This window comes from Cryptotermes secundus, unplaced genomic scaffold, assembly GCF_002891405.2.
Source record: "Cryptotermes secundus unplaced genomic scaffold, Csec_1.0 scaffold1170, whole genome shotgun sequence".
NCBI lineage: Eukaryota > Metazoa > Arthropoda > Insecta > Blattodea > Kalotermitidae > Cryptotermes > Cryptotermes secundus.
The window spans coordinates 735,763-759,849 of NW_019738365.1; the positions used below are offsets into that span (position 1 = coordinate 735,763).

The 24,087-nt window shown below is 41.2% G+C and overlaps 1 protein-coding gene across 2 annotated transcripts in view; it reads right to left on the bottom strand.

The window, feature by feature from the left end:
• The window catches only part of LOC111870996 (hemicentin-2), a 536,304-nt gene that overhangs the window by 83,015 nt on the left and 429,202 nt on the right, over positions 1–24,087 (bottom strand). For both annotated transcript variants that reach the window (XM_023863701.2, XM_023863702.2), the window contains exon 7: positions 12,851–12,995. In XM_023863701.2, coding sequence (XP_023719469.1) covers positions 12,851–12,995 — 145 coding nt within the window. The remainder of the gene's footprint in view (positions 1–12,850; positions 12,996–24,087) is intronic.

Sequence of the window (24,087 nt, forward strand, 5' to 3'; positions counted from 1 at the left end):
ACCTCTGTTTTTATGTCAAGCGTACTTCATTGTTCTTGTAACATTTCCTTAACAATTTGACTAAGTTTTCCATCCGTCGTTAGGTTTCGCAACATACATCGTTTTATAAAAGATAAAACAACTCCGTCCAGTGTGACTGCTGAAGTTTTTACTACTTCAATTCTTAACACCCTTACATGATTCGGTCCCTACAGACCATCATCAGAGGGACATCGATACTCTTTGGAAACCACTATTACAATGGGTGTTCTGAATGTTAAAATATATACACAACAATGTTTGTAATGCACACTATATACAAAATCCAAAGTTTTCACAACTACAGCGGTTGTCTTGGTATAATATTGTTTTTTTAAAACTTTTGTTATTTAGGTTAAAATTTATAAATCAAATAGGTTCGTGTCCCCTCTCTTATCGCCTTTTTGACGAGGGCCGAACTTGTGCCGCCTGTCTTTCTTGAGAAGGAGGTTCTTTGATATCGTCCTGTGTTTGTTCGTGGCGTGTTGTGTTGTGTAGTGTTGTGTTGGCGTGTTGTGTTGTTTTGTTTTGGTGTGTTGTGNAACAACTGAGAATCCTGTTGCATTGGTGTATCACTCAGTCATTCACCTCCGTCTTTAATGTAACTTAAAACTGTTCACAATCTCAATTTAATTTAAAATAGCATTATAACGACACTCAATTGCTACATGTTTCGGCATTACCTGGCCATCTTCAGGCAAATATTCGCTGTTTGAAAACCGTCACACTGCACTAGATCTTAAGTCAATATATTTCCATGCTACTGCATATTGTTGTTCACGCTAAAACGTGTTTGTTTGAGAACGAAACTTACTCCCCGTTCCGATCTATTTTCGTTTATCGGCATCCATGTTTGTGCAGCCCTTGTATATATGTTCTCACTAGTTGGGCGTATGTCTTGTATTTAGTATATTGTGCAGAAGAATGCCCGATTGTGAGAACTCAATGTCTCTTGACATTCTGGACTTCGATCATTACCAATCGTTTTCCACTTACTGTATCATGATAGGAATAAGAACCTTTCAGATCTGGTTGACAATTTCACAGACCGTGATCAGTTTCAGACACTTGCCTCTTAATTAATTTCACTTAGAATCCAAATTAACTTGAGGGTAGAAGATGACAAAGAGGCCGCGGTAAATGACAGACCCGTCCTCTCATCAGAGAGGGCGCCCCATACTGATAAAACCGCAACTGTCTGACAGGTACAAAATCTCTGTCTTGGGATCCAGATAGGGCCTGTCATTATCTAGCCGACTGACCGTTGGTTGTAACGTGACTTTGGCTTGAGTTCAGTGGGACTCGAAACAAGAATCACTGTGTTGGGAGCCAGCGAGAGTCAATGAGGGTCAGTGAGGGCCAGTGAGAGCCAGAAATTGCCTTCGAGTGGACAGTCATGGTTAGAAGGCCGTGAGTTGCCGTCGACGTTTGAGTTAGCTGTGAGACAGTAGCCAGCCGATAAGGATGTAAGCAGAGGACATTGTTGGGATCCGTTACAAGACAACGGCTAATGAAGACAAGGTTTAGCGTGTGCTGTAGTCAGAAGTAAAGTGCCTTATAATTACTTGTATTTAGGATTTATAAGTGCCTAATAAAATCCAGTTACCAATCCAAACTCCTGGCTTATTCACGAACACGTGCAAATACGAAAAACAAGCAAAAAAAAAACTCCGTGGTTAGAGTTCGCAAGCGAACTATACCGACCGAGCGACCGCCGCTTGTCGGCGAAGTCAGTGCCAACTTTAGCGGATAGAGGGTGTCGCATGGTCAGCGTAACGGATCGTCACGGCCGTTAATCTCGGGTTTCTAGACTGGAATATGAATAATATCTAAAATAAATTGGTCACTATTTAATTTTCCACGAAACATCGAGGAGTGCCTTGTGGGTATTTTTCGTTTCAGTGTGTGTTCATTACGTTTATTTCATTTGGTTTAATGCCCCTTCATTGTTAATGCTAGCATTGTTTGCTATGCAGGAGAACTGTATCTAAAGATGTCGTTCCAGAAGCCTAGATATGCAGGGGAAAGCGTTACGCTTTTCCTTGTCTCTTGCTCTGGTACCTGTTCCGCCGTACATCTGATTTCCCTTGTGAGTATTTATATACAACCAAAATGCTCAGGAAACAGGACTACTGTCCAGCATTCGGGCCAATTTTAAACGTGAAAGTCAATACTGCGCCTACTTTTCTTTTTACGTTTTGTGTATTTTAACCCATCCGACATTCTAGTTCTCGGCTACTCTACTGTACAAGTTCGCTTGCCATTTTGGAATATAAAATCCCCTACAGCTGTTTCATTTAATTCAAACATAGACGAACACACTGCTACTTTTTATCCTCTCAGCAGATATCAATATAGAAATACGCACGCTTATGTTTTTATTGATTTCATTCTCTTCCATTATGCAGTCTGTTTTAATACAGTGAAATACATTACCATTTACATTACAGTTCTTAATATGTTAAAATTCCATCGATGGATTTTTAAAATTCATATCACACGGTGATGCGTGTACCATACCGCGAACATCAGTAAAAACTGAAAGCCGCGTATCGCAAGAATATTTCGTTATTAAAACTGCAGGTCAAAGGACATGTAGCACGAATGGGGGAGAACAAGAATGCACATAGAACACTGGTAGGAAAGCCGGAAAGAAAGAGACCACTGGGAAGACCAATAAGTAGGTGGGTGAACAATATTAAAATAGACATTAGAGAGCTCGGATGGTATGGATTGGATTGGATTGATATGGCTCAGGATAGAGACCACTGGAGGGCTCTAGTGAAAACGGTAATGAACCTTCAAGTTCCATAAAATGCTTGGAAGTTCTTGAGTCGCTGCACAAATGGCAGCTTCTCAAGAAGGGCTCAGCTCCATGAGTGAGAGTCACGTGTCAGAGGGACCATTACAAATGCGTTTGTAAGTTTTCTATTCAAGAGAACAATATTCATATCCATTCAGACCACCATAACTCAATTTTGTCGCAATGAACGTCCGAATAGCCTTTCGAAATATAACACTTTATCTAAGAATAGTAAATGTAACTTTGGATGGACCATAACATTTAAAACGCTACGTCGTATACCACGGTCTAATTGCGGCGTATAGACCCGCTGCTGGCCACAGCCCTCGAAACGGACGAGTATAGCCGTTGCTTTGCAATAGACGGATAAATAAACAGCCGTTTCTGAAGGACAGCTTAGTAAACAGGTTGCCACGGGAACGACATCCGGGCTACCACTAGACTACCGCCCATGACAACAATATAAGGACTGTTGGAGGCGATGTTTTCTGTCGGGTCCGTTCCGAGGCTATATAGCAAGGGCTCCAGGTTGGCTGAATTCAGTTGAGGGCTGGCAGTTGAGGCGAGCTCTGCAAGGAAATTTGAAAAGAGATGGCGCTATATTTGAGTTGACAGTCGACAAGAGCTCAGTTGCGGGATATTCGCCTAATAGTAACGACGTGAGCGCGTAAAGCTGAAGAATCTCCACTGTTAGAAGCCGTTGCTAAGGAAGACATTAGACTGGAAAAGGCTTAGCGGGTGCTGCTGTAATTTGTAAAGTGTGGAGATTAGCGACAGGATTAAAATGAAATTTGTAGTAAAATTTCTTCTACATCAGGATGACTATATTTCTGTCACTTACTACTTCTTCAGCCTTGTCACTGCATCTTTCCGTACAGACATAATGAATATTGGTAAATTTTATAAATACGAAAATATCCAGAATTAAACAACTCATTCATACAAAGAAAAATTGAAGTTTTCTTTTTGTTTAATTAATTAAGGACATCATGGAAATGTATGAGAGAGTGGAGGTATAGCTCCACCATTCTTGACCTCAGCATTAGATGGACGTGAGTGATCAGCTTCACGCTATCAGCTTTATCCTCGCTGGAAGTTGCCACGGGAACCCCAAAACAGGTCTGGACGCTGTGGAGGAGATAAAAAGCTCTTATTCCTGCCGAGAATTGACCCTGGCTGACCAGCCATTAGCTCGTAGCTGCGCCGACAGAGCTATTCCGGCTCCTGATCATGCATAAAAACGGCAACAAAAACAAATTTACAAATACACTCACAAAGAATCTCTACTGTCAAATATTCGCATATAGTTAAGTCGCCTTATGTTTAGATGGATTCAATAACTAAGTAATTATTATCAACGAAGTCGATTAAAGATAAAGACATAAAAATTGGTTAAAAAATGCGTCAGTACCTTACGTTCGATTTTATCTCCGAGCCAGGTTCGAGAAAAAATGTCGCTGTGGAAACCGCTTTATATATCACATCACTTAACTGAGACTACTAACAGACAACAGGAAAGTTCTAATATAATAGCAGTTTAGATAGAAAATGAAGAACAGCTTTACGACTGATTGCACGAAAAGTAAAACCATGTCCTGATTATCTCTAACTGCTACTCTACAATAACGTATCTACTTATCAGTCTGAGCAGAAAATATACAGTGATTAATTTAATGGTTCGATTTCTTTCGAGAGTTCATTCAATACAACTAATAATCTGCAAAGTGAGAAGAGGACAGACGTGCCCAGTCTATCGTTTCGTCTTTCGAAGATTTAACCGAAAAGAGGATCACGAACACAGTGATTAGCTCACAGAATCGATACACTGATTACAATTTGTACGAGTTGATTTACTGAAATGGATCACTCATATCCAGCCAGTAATGAGCATTCACTGCATTATACGTAAAACGAAAGGTGCATTGTTGCTGAAGAGAAAGCCTCTAATCTGTGCCTGGATACTACTTGGGAAGATAGAGGTGGAAAGTGTTCCAAAAAATCATTGTTTTATTCTTACTGACATTGCATGTGCTATATAAGATATTCCAGTATTGTACAAGACACATAAAGCGAAATTCTAGAATGCTGCTTCTTTTGAATGCATCAAATATTTCAGAAGTCTATTCTACCATATTATTTTTCGTATGTCATTCAACGAGGCTTTCAGTATCGAGACTGTAGAGCGCCAGTGTTACGTTCTTGCATAAACACGCGATATACATACAGGAGACGATGTAACAGTTTGGAAAATATTCCGTAAACAAAGTTTCACAATTTGTACTCTTTTGTCTTGCACTGTAACGGTGATCAGGAGGCGGATGAAGTAGGAAGCAGTACAGTTGGCAAGACTAAATACGTAGAAGGTAAAGCTGTCCCTCTGCTGAATTAATTATTCACAATTCTATGAAGGCATATAGGGGAGTGGAGGTATAGCTCCACCATTCTTGTCCACGGTACTAGATGGAGGAGAGTGGTCAGCTTCACGCCCTGGGAGCTTTAAATGCCGGTATCCATTGGATAGGAGGCTGGGTGGGACGCAGAGCTGATGCTATGAAGAAGAGAAAAATCTTGAACCCGTAGGGAATCGAACCCCAGTCCGCCGCTACACACATTGATCTATCTCATTCCTAGAATAAATACATAACATTTTTTTGAATATGTAAAGTAGATTGGAGGAAAATTTTAAACCAATCGTGAAGGAATTCTGGGACGATATAGGCTGGATTAAAGCGGGACTGTCCAGTGATTTGAATGTTCTGAAATTTCTAGAGAAACTTAATTAAGTGCTTGCATTAACTGCCGCGTGTTCTGTTCTCATTAAAGATGTCAAGGACAAAGTTACTCATTTGCACACTGGTGATCCAATTTGCAAGGCGCTCTTCAGAACCATCCTGTGAACAGGTTCCGAACGACTTGACGACGCCAATCGAGAGCACTGAGGAGACTGCCAATTCGCGAGAGAGCTGCCGGAATTTCCCACCGTCGTGTCACCTCATTTCATGAATAAATTAACATACCAGGCGTTCTATTGCATCCGTTTGTTGCCACAGTACCATGTTACGAAACAGAATTCAAACACTAGCTATTCTGTGCGGGTGGAACTGTTTGAATCCCGCGTCCGGTGCTAGCCAGCCTGGTCCCGCGTTACAGTTTCAGTCCTGGGCATTAATTTCTGCAGTCACTGACTTAAAAAACAAGAACATCCAACAGGACAAAATTAGGCTCATCTTCTTATTTTATTTGAAGACAATTTTTCAATATGCGCTTTATCATGTCAAATAAAAGAGTGCTTATGCACAATAAATTTGGAAGGGCAAGAGAAGAAGCGATAGTTTTATATATATATATAAGGTAATACCCCAGAATTTGCCTGGATGGAAATGAAATTGAGAACAGTAGATAATTAGGACTTCCGAAATAGCAAACGGAGGCGCTACCATGATTTTCCTTTGTTTATTTTAAAACACATTTATGTTCTGCATTTTTATCTTCTCGTCTGCTGTCCAAAAACATAAAAATTAGAATATACAAAACTATACTTTTGCCTTGCGGCTCTGTATGGGTGTGAAACTTGGTCTCTGACATTAAGGGAAGGAACAGATGCTGAGGGTGTTTGAGAACAGGGTGTTGAGGAGAATATTTGGACCGAAGAGAGATGAAGTGACAGGAGGTTGGAGAAAACTGAATAATTAGGAGCTTCATAACTTGTACTCTTCTCCAAGTACAATTAGAATGATCAAGTCAAGGAGGATGAAGGGAGCAAGATATGTAGAACGAATGGGGGAGACAGGGAATACATATAGGATATTGGTGGGAAGACCGAAAAGAAAGACCAAGACGTAGGTGGGTGGACAATAATAAAATGGAATGGTTCGAGCCTCTCGACTTGGCGATCATGGTCAAAACGATTGCATCCCAGACTTGAAGGCACAACTTATTTGTTCCAATTTTCCACAATACCGCTGTGAGGTTTACAAAGTCGGAGTCTGATAATGTCAGACACCTCAAGAAGACAGAACACAAGTCAAGAACGTCAGATGTGTCACATTTGCTTCTGACTATGGACACTGTCCAGTATAAACTCTCAGAGAATGATCTTTCATGGAACACTGACATGCATATACTGTGTCCTTCAGCGCCACGCAGTGACATCTGTCCTCAAACATTTTAATGCACATCTCATCCTGTTTCTGTGAAACCCATTTTAATAACATCCTCTAACCTATGCTTACTTTTTTGCGGCCGCCAGCTTCAATAAATTAATTATTCTTATAAGGATATAGACGACAGGCTGAGCCTCATATTATCGAGGTAATCTTCAAACCGTACACTCTCCTTTCACGTATGAGGCTATGGTGAGAGTCACTGCGGATCACCCATATAGAGTATACGTTTGTGCTACACGAACTGTCAAAGTCTGATTGTAGAATAACTGAGTCATTATGGTATAGGCACAACACCAGACAATATCAGTAAAACAATTCTGATGTCAGCTTTGATTTATGAATTTATTTATTTATATTATTTTATATGAATTATAAGTTGTTATGTAACCATCAGCAGCGGGAATACATTGGTACAGCGACAGGCTGGACGACCGAGGTTCGATTCCCGGGAGAGGTAAGAAATGTTCTCTTCTCCGCAGAGTCAAGACCGGCTCTGGAGCCCACCCAGCCTCATATTTATAGGATACCGGTCCCTGGGGACAAAGCTGTTGGGTGGTTAAGCTGACTTTTACTTCCATCTAGCGCTAAGGTGCTATACTTCAACGCCCCCTATATGTCTTCATGACGTGCTGCTTAATTAATAAGTACAGGACACACTCGCCTTTCTTGTATCTATCACAAAATTACTGGTTACTTAGATTTTTCCATCGGCAGCACCGCCATTTTTATTCTAGTATGTGCGAAGAATATCCCAGGTTATTGACGCAGTATAGTGAACTCTTCAGACGGTAATTGACCGGACACAACTTTCGCATGAGTAGTTAAGATTATCTATAGTCCCAGACATCGTAAAGAATTTAAATTCCGTCTTTCGGACAATATACAGAGAGTTGTCAGTTTAGGATTCAAGGACCCGAATGAATTAGCCGTGCTACTCTAAAGTTGTCTGATGTTGTTGACCTAAAAGAATACAGCGCTATGTAGCAATAATGTTCGGTTTTATTTTTACGTTTTTTGCCTTTATTATAGTCCGGATTGGAAGTAAACCCTGAACCCGAGGTTTAAACAACAGGCGCTAGAGTTGTTGAATTAAACATAAAGGAATGAGGCATGGAATTGTAAAGACTGGGCGACTGCACAATGAAGTTTAAGTGTCCAATAATTTCATGAAAATACTCTCACAGAGACACGAAATGGTTTCTTTGAACTACCTCATTAAAGCAAACGAGTTGGTATCAACGCGTACCTCATAAAGTGGCCCTGTAATCTCTGAATATATGTGTTCATCAGTTTTGTATATATCGGGTTAGGACAGCTTTCTGGTTTTAACTCTCGAAAATAAGTGACTGCACTGCCCGATATCACATGGTGACGAAACGGTGATGTGGCTTAATGGATCCGGTTACTGAAGTGTCACTAATGAAACCTGATGAATACCTAGGACCTCTACTTCCAGAATATGAAGTCCCTAGATTGAGTCCTGAAACTTATCATTCTTAACATTACAGTAAACATACAATGATCTGATGTCATCTGTGGGTACTTTTTTTTTTTCATTGGCACTACAGCCCCAGTGGGCCTAGTACACATTCGGTAGGACTCCTTCGGCGGGTGATCAGCTCGTCGCAAGGCCTCTACAAACACAGAAAAATGCATACACACAAACTAAACATCAATGCCCTGAGTAGGATTCGAACCCACGATCCCGGTTTCCAAGCGAGTGAAGACAGTACATGCCTTAGACCGCTCGCCTACCGTGACCGGCATCATCTGTGGGTTTAGTGAACATAAAAAACAGCCAGGGTTTGTTTTTGGAAAGGAATTTGTGATATACTTCGATAATTTCTCAACAATGTTTCTTTGTTCCAAACATCTTTCTATATACGAGATTTGTGAGTTGTTTTCGAGGCAGTAAAGGCTGCAGGATTTCGGCACCATCTTTTACTCAGTTAGGGGATGCATGGAGTTTCAGATGAGCCCACTCTTAATGTAAAGTTGTTCCTGTGCTTAAATAATTAAGCACTACGCCATGAAAGCGTATGAGAAGTGGATGTATAGATCCATAGTTTCTTGACTTCGACACTGGCTGCAGGTGAGTGGTTAGCTTCATGCCCCAGGGAGACAGCCCCCGGTACCCACTGTATAGGAGGTTGAGTGGACCCCAGAGTCGATCTGGAGGATTGGAGAAGTGAAAATTTTTGACCCTATGGGACTATAACTCCGACCCCTCAGTCGTCCAGCTCATAGCCAGATAGCTACACTATCCCGGCTCCTTGATCCAACTCCTAAGTGTACATATTGTGACGTATACACTCTTTTCTAGGCAACGAATCGGTGAATATATTCCCGCGGAAGAGTACGCGCAACAACAGGATATCCGCTGCTAGGCAACGGGTCCGTAAACAAGCCTTCTCAACAATAGAGAGACTATGCTTTCTCCGTGGTCCGTGCCGAAGGGTTCTGTCGAGAATTATGTCGAGTTGTGGAGATGGCAGTCGAAGGTAATAGAGAAAAAATGACAAGAAACGAATCAGACTGTGCTAATAAGACTCCATGTGTGATTTGAAGGTACAATGAGACGATTATAAATCCGCTGCCAGGATACTAATGAAGATGGAGAATCACAGTGCACATGTAACGGTGAACTGTAAATTGTGTAAATCAGCGATAGGGCTGTATTATCTGTAGTCCCGAATCCAATCATCAATCCAAAACCCCCTGTTATAAGTCACGCACAAACCTCCTTCACGGGATAAAATTCATGGTTTGGTATGAAGGTAGCACCTCAGAACTAAATCCAGTGCTCATACATTTCATAAATATCATTTATCCAGCATACGCCCAATAAAAAGCAATTTATTAAAATAGTTTTTCCGCAAAATCAACATGTTCTGTGCTTCATATCATACATAATAAACAGTGGAATGCTGCAGACTTATTAAAGCGTACTTCATAAAGCATGTAAAGGCCTACGATATGCATCTCTGGCGCTTTTGGTACTCTGATAATTGAGTTTTGTCATCCTAACAAATATTCTCAGAACTACAATGAAGATTAATATTCCATGCCCATAATTTCATATGAAACTCGTGGAATATTTGAGGTAATCAACTTCGGATCCCTGATCAATGACGCAGACACGTAATTCTTGGTAAACGTTCATATTTATCAAGAAGTTCTTCATGCAGTAATTTTATGAACAATAATAATTCAATTAAATTCTTTATTATTTATGTGCCGAGTCAACAGCCGCAAGGCCAATTACAGACAGAGCACAGTGTAGATACTACTACTACCACCACCACCACCACCACCACCACCACCACCACTACTACTACTACTACTGATGCTAATAATAATAATAATAATAATAATAAACCTTCAAAATGTGTTCTGTGCTTGAAATTTCAGAGATGTGAGGTCATGAGGCATTACTTTGTACTATTATGTCACTTTCTCTTTCACTAATTATCTCATTCGAACAGAATCCTCCTTGAGCAGCTGTCGGTCGTTCAGCTGGTGATTTTATACGTGACACAAAAGGGCAACACACTCATTCCTTGCATAGTAAACATACAGACCCTCCACGTGGAAATGGCCTCCCATTTAACAGCCCTGTTCCGTATCTTTTTTTTCCCCTTGGCACTACAGCCCCAGTGGGCCTAGGCCTACCTCCATGAACTCCGTTCATTTCGGTTTTTCTAGATCTTACACATACGGTAGGACTCCTTGGGCGAGTGATCAGCTCATTGCAAGGCCTCTACCTGTATACAAACACAGAAAAACGCACACAAACATCCATGTCCTGAGTGGGATTCGAACCCACGATCCCGGATTCCGAGCGAGCGAAGACAGTGCATGCCTCAAACAGCTCGGTTACCGTGACCGGCCGTTCCGTATCTTAGGGGTTACAAATAGTATAGTCTTTTTTATTATTATTCTTAGTGGGGTGAGACTGAGTCCACTTGGTACTGCGGCCACTTCTGGCCTATTGTACCAACCCAAAATTATAGATGATGGTGATTGTGGAGCAATTGGTGGAATGAAGATTGGCAAGGGAGACCGAAGTACTCGGAGAAAACCTGCCTTAGTACCATTTTGTCCACCACAAATTCCACATGACTTCATCCGGGCTCGAACCCAGGCAGCCGCGGTAGGAACCCAGCGGCTAACCGCCTGAGCTATGGCGCAGCCAAATAGTATAGTTGTTAACCATCGTTTGGGAGAAACGAAGGCGAGTGTGTACGGAAACCATATTCGTTTATCTCATTCATTACGTAATAAGACAATCATGTCGTATATACAGGGACATCAAATTTAACAGCATCCCACTTCCCTCTCTCTCCGCACCCGAGCTATACGCGGTCACAATGCCAGTGCGCAAGTCACGCGCATAAGTAAATAACAAGAGTTCATACACCTTCGAAGGTCAGGATCGAGTTGTTGGGGCTCCTGATTTGTATACGACAGTACCGGGTACGAAACAGCCTCAAAATTGTTATTTTCACAGACTTTCTCAGCTCCGACAAGAAAATTTTTGGATAATATTGTGACGCGTTACCTTACGTCCATCACCACGACAACCGCTACACTCGGAACGGACAATTCTACGACAACGAATACGTGGAAATTGTGGAGTTTTCGCAGCGACAAATCGTAACAACGGATGAGACGAGACACGTTACCGGTGTAACCTATAAGGAACGTTCCCGTAACAACGGACTGTCTGAACAGCGGTAACGGAAACGTGAGAAATGGTGTCCGGTATCCGGTCCGCATAACCCCCATATAAGCAGAGCTTACGGCACGCATTGAGTATTGAGAACGAGACAGTCTTGGGACAGCCGCCACCAGAGACAGTTGGGATCCAACCATGGCCAAAGATAGTTGAGACGTCGCATTGGAGTACTGGGCCAGAAGTCAAGTGATACTGCAAGTGGTGATATGTGTACGGTGTGTAAGTGTGAGTGTTCAATAAAGATTCGTTAAATCCGAGATCCACGTGAAGGTATTTGTCGCGTGACATACCCAACACGTGACAATATTTTGAGACAGATTCACCCTCTCTAACAAGAGGCCCTTGCCAACGCAATCTTTCTCGGGTCGGAGTCCCTTGGGACTCGCGATCATATTTCACTGTCTCAGAGTTGAGACTTCCTTTTCGTCGCCTCCTACGACTCGCAGAGTCACGGTGGAGGTATTCGATCCCGCCTCCACGCTGGGTTTTTCCTGGAATCTCGTTATAAAGCCTTCACACCGACCACACAGAAAATATTCTCTCTATTGTTGGAACATGTTTACCGAGTGTTCGCATAACAATGGTCATGGCGCCGACCGCATAGAAAACACCGCACTCCCATTGTTGCCTTGCGTGTATTCGGTCGCGAGGTGTTTCGCAGTCAGTTGCCTGGCAACGCTGTGTCCATCCACGTTACAATATTTTGGTACACTGTGATTCAGAATTAAATGTTAGCGTATCAGCCATTCTTACAGTTTGGATTCTTATCGCATTCCACATAAAAATGTATATTTAGACCGTCTACTGGAGCAGTTTGATATAGTCAATAATGCCAACTATTCTTTACATTAAGAAAACTAGTGATTACTCGAGAATAAAACAGACAGACTTTTTAACATAGAGAACTACATTACAGTACACAGTCTAATTATGTTTTCGTGGCGTCATTCAAATCACTTTTCAGAAAATAAACTAAATAAATTCTTACGTCTTTACAAATTAATACATGGAAAAATAATCTCCATAAACTATCTATGGAGAACTATTACATCACTATTACATTTGCGTTCCTTTAGCATGAGCCCTGCCCTGGAATTGGGAACATTTTTTTTTTCTAGTACTCACAGTGAACATTGAGGCGCCACCTGTCCTCTAAGGCACTGTCGTTGATTTCCGGGTTCTCGGCACGACATGTCAGGTACTTTCCATCATCTTCGATAGTTGGAACGAAGCTCAGGACACTGACGCTCTGATTTCCTTCCTCCAAATGCTGCAAGGAAATGAACAGCTTACTGAGAAGTCGAGAACACTCAAGTCTGCGCTAAAATATCTATGCAACTGCAATGCACTATTCAAATAAACAAAACAACAAATTCCGTGGCCTGTAGTCCGCAAGCGAACTATACCGACTGAGCGGCCGCCTCTTTTCAGAGAAGTTGATGCCAAATTTAGTGGATAGAGGGTGTCACGTGGTCAGCGCAACGAATCCCCACGGTCGTTAATTTCGATTTTCTAGACCGGAGCCGCTATTTCCTTGAAACAGCTCCTCAATTATCCTCAAGAGGCTGTATGGACTCAGTTTCAGACCCGCTACTCCTCAGAAAATCTGGTAGCGCCGGGAATCGAATAAGGATCTCTGGATCTGTATCAAGGAACTCTGACCACTAGACCGCAGAGGCGGCCGCATATGCACTATTTGATTATAAAGTAAAGGAGAGAAGGAACGTCTACGACTCTTCAGTATACGGCAAGAGAATAATTGAGTTACGGCGCATCTTACAACACAGAACGTCGCCGCACATAGCAGCAGATCAGAGAGTTCCTCATTCTACGTCACGTATGTATCCGCTTAAGTTTCGTTGGCGAGTACTACACAAACAAATGAAAGAGGGATTTAGATAACTTCCGTTCTCAAATCGATGGCTATGAAGAGTTGTGCCTTACGACATATGACGCCGTGTAGAACACCGAAATTCAACCGACGTTTCGGAGGAACGTCGGTTGAGTTTCAAAGGACTATACAGCATTATGTGCCGGTCACGGTAGCTCGTTCGGAAGCCGGGATCGTGGGATCGGGGCCTTGCGAAGAGCTCATCACCCGTCCAAAGAGTCCTACAGTCTGTAAAATAATCATGAAACTGAAAATCAGAGACCAGGGACCAAGGAGGCTGTAGAGGCAGTGAAAAAAAAAATACAGCGCTATGTCCCAGAAGACAGAACCCGACAACTTCCTAGTTTATTAAGCAAATTTTGAATATGTTCATTTTACGTGAAGGACAATTGCAAAGAATATCTTGTTATATTCAGCAGGACATATGATTCCGAAGAATTTTGTTATAGAAAAGTATTCCTTAACAGAAAACACTGTTCCTTAGTTATATGAATACATCTTCACTGATTCGCAACACGGAGTCGTACCACGATTTATCAAGAATTCAGGCCATCTTAAATCCAACGCACAATTTTCTCAATGTAATTAACACAATGTTTCAAAATAAAGTGAGTAGCGTACGTAACATTAAATAAACCCTCAATTCCACATATATCGTATTATGAATACGATACCCAATATCTTATCATTGAAATCGAATTATGTAAGCGCCAGAATTGGACCTTAATTCTACTACATAAAAGCCAGAACTTTCATTTGAATGCAATCCCAGTGATCAAGCTGTATTACTTCGTTGACCTAGAGCAACAATTTTCAGATTTTATCCATCTGAGTTCTTCTTTTAATCTGAAAGAAAATAAACTTGGAAGTCACATATGAAATTCCCGTTTTAAATATGAGACGTTTACTATTGTTCGTCTTCAGATCGCCTATTACTTGTTTCTTTCTTCGGTTTCCTAACAGTTCCTCTCAGAGATACCGCCGGAAATTGAATTTAAAAATAACCCACCTTGTTACATCTTCCTCCGTCTTAAAAAAAAATTCAATATCTACCTTAAAATAAAAGAAGCAGGAAAGGATGCATGTCTTACTGCCAAGGGAGATATTCTCAACCCCTTTGAAACACAAAGCTCAGCTAAATATCACTTAAGGGGTCTGCTCTTACTGCAGATGTTACGAACGAAAGCCCGTCCATGTTGGGAAAATAATCACATTGCTTAGTAAAACTTAACAAAACTACCCATCAAATACAATCCGCTAGCAAAATGCTGAAGTACTAAAACTTAAAGCGCGAGATCTATGCATAGTTACCACTGAAGATTACAGAATTTATTGTACTACACTTGGTTGAGGGGCTATGCTACAAGCCGGAAGGTTGCGGGTTCAAGTCCCGATGAGGTCACTGAATTTTTTTCATTTGACCTAATCCTTCCAGCCGCACTATGGCCCTGGGGTTGACTCAGCCTTTAACAGAAATGAGTGCCAGAAATTAATTAAATAATTTTCCTTGGGAGTAAAGTGCGACATGCGCGTGAGGCTGACAATCTTACCGCCATCTATGAGCCGACTGTCTAGATAATGTGGGACCCTCAACGCCTCACAACCATATGGGCCTTCACGGCCTGTTACAGGGATAGCTTTACTTTTTACTTACGCTCACGTTGCCGCAATTAAGCAATACATTTGTGGTGGAAAGATATTTTAGTCTGACAGGTAGTTTCTGAACCTGAATTTTCTCTTCTGACTATAATTTTAATTAACTTTAATCGTCGTTCCTATAACATGCTAAAAGAATGGGCGTTCTCCTTTGTTACTTTAACAAAACATGAAAATATTTGCCTGTATTTCAAATAAAAGTTCGAGCAGCCTAACAATTTTCACTGTACAATTATTACATTAGATAGTGTTGACCGTCTGGAGTACGAGTGACAGAAGTTACATCTACCTAACGGTTACTTGCGAGTAGATCGCTACCCCTTGTACCTTATTACGGAAACGGCCATATTTTAGAAAAGACGCATATATCACATAGGGTGGAGAATATTCAACATAATGTTCGAAAAATGAACGAACCGAAACATAGGTGATATTTCAATGGACTACAAAGCGTTATAAGGAGCCGGGCTGGCGTAGACGGTAAAGAGACTGGCTGCGGACTGGCACACCAGGGGTGGGAGTTCGAGTCCCGGTAAGCTCAAGAATTTTTACTTCTCCACGCCGCCCAGACCGGATCTGGGGTCTACTCAACCTCCTATCCAATAGGTACCAGGGGCTCTTTCACCGGGGGTAAAGCGGCCGTGGCGTGAAACTGACCACTCACCTCCAATTAGTGTCGCGGTCAAGAAAACACGAATCTATACATCCACTCCCCCATACGCCTTCATGGCGCAGTGCTTAATTAGTAAAGCACAGGGATAAATTTACCTTTTACAAGGCGGTATATCCCAGAAGATGGAAATTTTCATAGCCATTATTGTGATTACTTTAAATCCTGCATAATATTGTAATGATTATATCTTCGCCGTGCAGGACAGCCGCCTGTCTGGAAGACCTACTCCCCTCCAAACTATGTAATACTTAACAGGAAACAGTATTGTCAGATACCGTCCCAAACATCAGAGAAGTGTTGCTTCCGACGAACGGAACTAAAATATATGAACACATCTGCGCATGCTTTGTTACTGAAAATGTCAGATTTTAACGTCGATAAATGCAGACATTTCCTTTCAGAACACTGCCTCCTATTCCAATATCAAGGGCCAACGAGGCGGATGCAATGAACTTCATAAATATTTCTCTGTTCTGAGCTTCCTCAATCCGAGAAAAAGAAACACACAACTAAAATCCCACTGTTTTGAAATGAGACACTCCAAATGCTCGATTCTCATGATAAGAAACCTAAGTACTACGTAAATTATTCACACAATGAATGTATGTCAGGCTTGCGTTCCCTTTGTTCAGATATGCTGGTATTGGATAAAGGATTTTCCAACATGGCTTAGCATTCTTGATGGAAATGCATTTCCTTGTATGCAGCAGCGACATACTTAAAATAACAATGAACACTTTTTTGGCTACGTAGAAATAACAGACACCACATGACAAATCTTCAGGGATAAGTTTCCCGCGTAGGTTAAAGCTTATCATTCAGTAGGCAAAGAGAAACACAATATGGTTCTCAGAGAAGTAAATGACTGAACATAATTAACGATCTCTTTCGGTATACTCACAGGGGTTAATGGGTAGCAAAGAAAAACGCCAATGAAATCATAATTTATTAATCTTATTATTTTTATACAACGTCCTTCTTCTATACTATTTCGTCAAAATGGCATACAACTTGTCAAAGTAATCTCTCTCTCTCATTCACACAGACACACACATACTTAATACAAAGAGGCTTATTTTTTCTGAAATTAAAATACTTTTTTCACTTAATGTAATAGTAAAAAGGTAGAGCCATCCCTGTAACAGGCCATGGAGGCCCATAGGCCTGTGAGACGTCGAGGCTCCCACTTTTCTATACAATCTGTTCACAGTCAGCTGTGAGGCTGTCGCCTTACGCGCCGGCCGCCCTTTACCGCCAGGAAGATTCCTGGTACTCATTTCTGTTAGAGACAGAGTCGACCTCAGGGCCATACTGCGGCTGCAAGGATTAGGTTCATTGAAAAATCCTATAACACCGTGATTCGAAACCGCGATCTTCCAGCTTGTAGTATAGTGCCATAATAATTGAGCATGTCTCGCAAATAAATTCATATTTCTATCTTTAAGTTATTTGCAGTGTAATTTATGTCAAGTGTCAAATGATACTTCATAAAAGTCTCCCATTTTCCGATTTTTCACACGGACTGTCACTCAGCACAGTCACTAATGCACTTACACGAGCACTACAGAGTGTAAACAAACTGAAGAACATAAGTGTTGCCAACTGAAATTCTTTCAATGTAGCCAACAGAAACAGATTCTATTCCTGAATTTCTCAGTGTTTTCATTATTTTATCCATCCCCTATATGTACAGCTGGAGTGAAAATTAATTAGTTCAGTTCATATATGCCCAGCGCTTACAATGAAACAATATATAATCAGCTGGATAATAGAACTATTAAATTTGCCCTTTTTATTAGTTTATATATTCACTCTTCAAGACTGAAGTAGCGATGAATATTATGACTTCGTGGGTATAATTTATATAAATAATCCACACACACAAGCACTTACTTTTGCTTTCTCATTCACACACACACAGAAATATCATTTTCTCTTTTGGTTATGACACACAAAACGAGATGTCTCTGTGTATACGAGCTGTTAATTTACTATACTGTCGGGTTTAAACCCTATCCCTTCCCTACGTCTCATTATAAGTCTAGTTCCTGCGCTGTGGAATGCACGAGAACTTTCTGGTATGTCTGACGTTGATATATTTCCTCATTATATCGCGTTCTTTACGCCTTAACTTACCGCTCATCACCAGCATTTTGGGTTTCAGTTTACAGTAACAAATTCCACCAGGTTAGGTTAGGTTCGAAGTTCTCACTGCTGTGACTATGGAAGGAACTGTCATCTTGGATGTGGTAGAAGTCTACCGACGTTTAGAAGGAGCATACTACCTCCATCTTCAGGGTATAAATAAAGTCAAGTAAGGTACAGGCACGCAGAAATCAGACCGCCTACTGCTTGCCTGACAGCAGCGAAGATGAGTACAGCATATACCTCCAAATCTTACCAAACTATACGGATGCACACTCTAGAAGATAGTTCCTTCCATTAGGAATATCTGAAGTTCTGGTTGTCTCCTTTCTGCCAATTGCTACTTCACAGGAAAATGATATTGATGTATTTTCAGATTTACTGTTTCCTTTGCCTTTGAAAATCTAGAACAGTATGCTTTTGTTACAAGCAATACGTACCTTTTCCTTTGAAAGGTGAAACATTTCTGTGCGTTGATGTTTGTGCAAAGAACTGAAAATTTCTGCACTGAAAATTCTACGTAACTACATTCATTTACAGCCAGACCTGCATTACTGTTATGACATGAGCAGTGTGTAGTACTGTGAAACAGCCAACTCAATACTGGGCTTCCACGGTGGTGATTATGTTCTTAGGTTGTTGCACTCTGTGAGCAATGTTGCCGACTTTTCGGAGGTAAAAGCTGCCTCCATTTTCAGTGTCGATTCATAAATGTAAGCAGCATATACCTCCGAAACTTCGACAACATCGCCCACAACAGCACGGTGCAACAACATAAGAACAGAATTGCTGACGTTTCGGAGGCACAAGCTGCCTTCATTTTCAGTGTCGATTCATAAATGTAAGCAGCATATACCTCCGAAACTTCGACAACATCGCCCACAACCACACGGCTGTTTCTGCACCTGCAGCACAAATATTCTGTTCAGGATTTTTATATCATTAAAATATCCTTATCTCTGGGTTTACAATATTAATTTCCACATGGATCTGTTTTTGGTTATGAAATTCAAATTTTGAATCCCATAATTTGGGGTTGAAACTTAGACTTTCATCGACTTTTCGACTAAGGAAATTCTTTTTAATGTCGGATAACTGAGCCTACATGTATTTGTGAAAGTATATACTCTGTGTATGTAGAGGCCTATGATACGATTTACTGAGAGTGTGCGGAAACCGTCGACAAAGTAAGGTCATCTGTCAATTCTTTGAGAGCAACAGTTCTTTCGACTTATTGCATTTGACACGCAACAAGGAAATAAAAGAACCGAAATGAAAAACAAAGGGGAAAGCTGCAGCCCTGAGAGGAACTGCAAACAGGCCTTGTTAAACGTAACAAAAACAAAACCAAAATATCTTCTCAACAACCGGCCTCAGACACCAATATGCTCGTTCTTTTTTAATACGCAGAATCTGTGGTGGTCAGCATGTGCTCGAACTACGATAAAATACTACACGATTCTTGCGAAACACATTGTTTGGCCCTGTGACCGTGTCACGGATAGGCCTATAAGCAGTGGGCTAATGTGAATTATTGGATTGGCTGCTTCCTACTTTATTTAGCTACAAATTTTCAGTTAGTTTATTTAAATTTAAAAAGATACATTTATCCCTGTTCCTTAATAATTAAGCAGTAAGCTATGATAGTACGGGGGATTGGACATACTGAAGCACATTTTCTTGACCTCGGCACTAGTTGCAGTTGAGTAGTAAGCTTCACGCCCCGGCCGCTTTATCCCCGGGGAAAGAGCCCCGTATCCATTGGATAGGAGGCTGGGTGGGCCCAGAGCCGGTCTGGACGACATGGAGAAAATTCTTGACCCTACCGGGACTCGAACTCCGATCCCTCAGTCGTCCAGCCCGTAGCTAGTCGCTATAAAGTCTACGCTATTCCGGCTCCTTACAGGTTATGTAAGAGGAAAGGAAATTACGCATTTGAAAGAAACCATCCAATGCCTATTTGAAAGCACTAAGCCTACAGCAAGCCGGTCATGGTAGCCGAGCGGTCTAAGGCACGTACTGTCTTCTCTCACTTGGAAACCGGGATCGTGGGTTCGAATTCCACATAAGACATGGATATTTAGTTTGTGTGTGTGCGCTTTTCTTTGTTTGTGTACAGGTAGAGGCCTTGCGACGAGCTGATCACTCGCCCAAAGAGTCCTACCAAATGTGTAAGATCTAGAAAAACCGAAGTGAACGGAGAAGTTCATGGAGGTAGGCCTAGGCCCACTGGGGCTGTAGTGCAAAGGAAAAAAAAATATTATGACGAGTATGGTCTCCATACTTAAATCCATGTGATTTTTTATCTGTGGGGAAACCTAAAATGCTAATTTTCTTCAAAGAATAGACACACACTGGATGAACTTAAGCACAGAATTTCTTAAACAATTATATCCAAGTACTTTTTTTCCCCCTTTGGCGACACAGCCCCAAATTTGAGCCTTGGCCTCCTTCCATGAAACTCTCCGTTTCACTTCGGTTTACTAGATCTTACACATTCGGTAGGACTCCTTGGGCGGGTGATCAGCTCGTCGCAAGGTCTCTACCTGTACACAAACATAGAAAATCGCACATACACACACAAACACCAAATATCCATGCCTTAAGTGGGATTCGAACCCATGATCCCGGCTTCCGAGCGAGCGAAGGCAATACATGCCGCTCGGCTACCGTGACCGGCTTCCAAGTAGGTTACTCAATTTAAAGCAGTGTCAAATAATATTTTCAAGAGGTATGAAGTTTGTTTAAGAGCAGAAAGAAGATATTTATAGCATCTGCAGCGATAATAAATTCTTTTACACAACTTATTTCATTTAATAGGTGCAAAGATAGAGCATGAAGGCGAAGAACACGATGAACACGCTGCTGCTGAAGGTGAAGGTGAAGGTGAAGTTGGTAGGCAGGGACTTGAAGTGTATAAGCATGGGCTCCGAAATGGAATGAATGAAATAAGGTAAGTAATATTCTGTTTAAAATTACGTGTAAATATTCACATACGCAGACCTCGAAAACGTACTAATACGTCAAGAGCTGGTCTTTACAAACACGAAACGATAGAAATAACGTCTTAATTGTGAACCTATTGGTCTTGTTCTCATTTCCCTCTTGTGACATTGTTACTTGGAGCCGTGCCATAGCTCAGACGGTTAGTCGCCGGTTTCCCACTGCGGCGACCAGGGTTCAAGCCCAAATCAGATCATGTGAGATTTGTGGTGAACAAAATGGGAGTGGGGGAGGTCTTCTCGGAGTGCTTCGGTTTCCACTGTCAATTCTCATTCCACCGACTAATCCACACTCATCATTTATCTCCCGGAGCTTCTATAATAAGCCAATTACTGGTCGACGTACCAAGTGGACTCAGTCTCATCCTAAGAAAGTTAACAAAAATAGTTACTGGAACACCTATTGACGAAGTATGATTCCAATTACATCGTTTGGCTCCAAATTTCATACTATGCCTATATATATCTTTTTTTTAATTAAATCCCAAAAGGAAATCTCGGAATAAGTGACATACCGATAAAATTATTTACGTTTTCCTCATACTTCTTCCTGCTACATATGAAAATAAATTTAAATTAAATTAATCAACGAAATTCACATCGTGATGTTAAGACTAAATAAAAGTACTGTTCTGTTATAAGGGCCTGCATTCCAGGTAGCAGACTTTGCAATTTGCTAAGAAACACTATGCATTATACACGTGAATATAATGTATGTATATTTCATCCTAGCAGAGACGTTTATGCCATTTTATTCGTTTCTGAAAGTAGACTGCGATTTACATTCTTTTGTACCAGACGACGTCAATGTTATAATTTATTCTATGGGTCCTTTGTAATATTCCTCTGCTTTAGGACTGTGTTATGAAAAATCATATATCCACAAATCTCCCGCCCGAATAACAGCATCTCTACATACTCAGTGATTCATATGGAATGAACTGTACCTCTCTGGAAGCCAGACACACAGAATATTTGAACTGAACCTATTATGCTGCTAATGCCGTATTTTTCTCCTATCCATGCTGCATAATGAATAAGACTTTACCAGAATCGCAGAGGAAAGAAAGAAATCGTGGAATGAATAAAATGAGAGAGAACATGAACAAAAAGAGAAGAACGGAAATAAAGTGTAAAATAAGCATGGCTCGGGACGCCAGTAGGTCTCCCCTATTGTTACGATTTTCAACAAACCGTTTTTTTTTTTTTCTCGCAGAAAGTACAGTATGAGGTTCTGGTTTAGGGACAGGGGAGAGTTAGCCGAACAAAAGCTACCCCGCTTTCTACAGCTCGACTATAGCTCACCAACTCTTTGAATTAACAAAAAGCTTGCTCATAATTCACACACGCTCCTTTCTCGCTCTTTCGAAACCCTTTAGCCTTACATTTTCGGTAAGCTACGTAAAGTTACATTCTCGCCTACCGAAGGAAACTCCTAAGCAAAGGAAGCAGACTTTAAGCTCAGAATAATACCTTTTACCCTACAGCAATTTGTCTATTGTAGCAATATAATAATAAGGAAAGGCACAAGTTGACTCTCCGTATCCTGAGAATAGAATCTATTTCAGCCTCTCCACATTTTCTCAACTTCACTTCTCTAATGAACACAACAACACACCATCTTATGCGTCCATTGTTCAGTTCTGTCGAACTTTGTACACGTATGCAATACCTATAAGGATTGAGGAAGACCACACAGTGATTATGGTAGCCGACCTCCGATACTAGAATCGAACCAATGTTTACATAATACGAAGCAAGAACGCAGCACTATACAGCGAAGCTGGTGCTAAGGTGATATAAAGTATAAAACGGAAGATGTTTAAAATTTACTGCTCTAAAAATAAAACACTGCCGGTCACCGTAGCCGAGTGGTCTAGGACATGTATTGTCTTCGCTCGCTCTGAAGCTGGAATTGTGGGTTCGAATTCCACGCAGGACACGAGTGTTTGGTGTTTGTGTGTGCATGTGCGTTTTTCTGTGTTTGTATACAGGTAGAGGCCTTGCGACGAGCTGATCACCGGCCCAAGGAGTCCTGCCGAATGTCCAAGATCCAGTACACCGAAGTGAAACGGAGAGTTTCATGGAGGTAGACCACGGTCTAAATTGGGGCTGTAGCGGCAAAGAAAAAAAAACTAACATACATGACGCAAGAATCTATGCAAAACCACGTCACTTCTCGCACTCGACTGCAGACGACAGCGCATGCTCCTTGGAGGACGTAATTTAATGCAATCCTAACAGAATCAGGTGAACTTAAATCATTATAAAGTTATGATCATTCACATTTATTTAACACCAAGGGCATAATTATATCTTGCCGAAGGAAAATGTTATCAATACACAGCTGGATTTTAGGAGAACAATGAAAATGTGAAGACAATAAGTTCAGCAGAAAGTTTCACTTATGCCTCAAGTTAGAAGACGTGCTTTTAAATGGAAATTCTGCAACCAACCTCACTTGTATTTTCTGTCAGATGGAACTGCATGTTCTTCTGGTGTACAGATGTGCCACACTGTCAAGTGAAGAAGGTATTCTCATGGAACCACGGATATCTTACGGCTGTCATTGAAATCATCATCATCATCACCATCATCATCTGCTCCTCCTCTTTCTTCTCTTCTTATTGCAGGGTTTCTTCCTAGCACTTCTTCTCCTGAATCAGTGGTGGGGTTTACCTCTCTTTCAGGCTTCAAGACTCGAGAACTTTCCTCATTATAGGCGATGTTCCCAGTAAAGCTGATTTTTGTAAGAAATCTATTGAGCGCTTTCCTGCAATTGCTTCCAGATATACTTTTCATCCTTTGGCTATATCACCCCAATGACCAACTACTTCATATTCCACAATCTCTGAATTTCTGTATAAAGTTTTTATGTTTTAATTTATCTTCAGCCTCCTTCTGCAGTACAGCCACAGTAGATCAGTCGGTGTAGCAACGGGCTACGGCCGGGGTTCGATACCTAGCAGGAGCAAGAGATTTGTCTCTGCTCGAT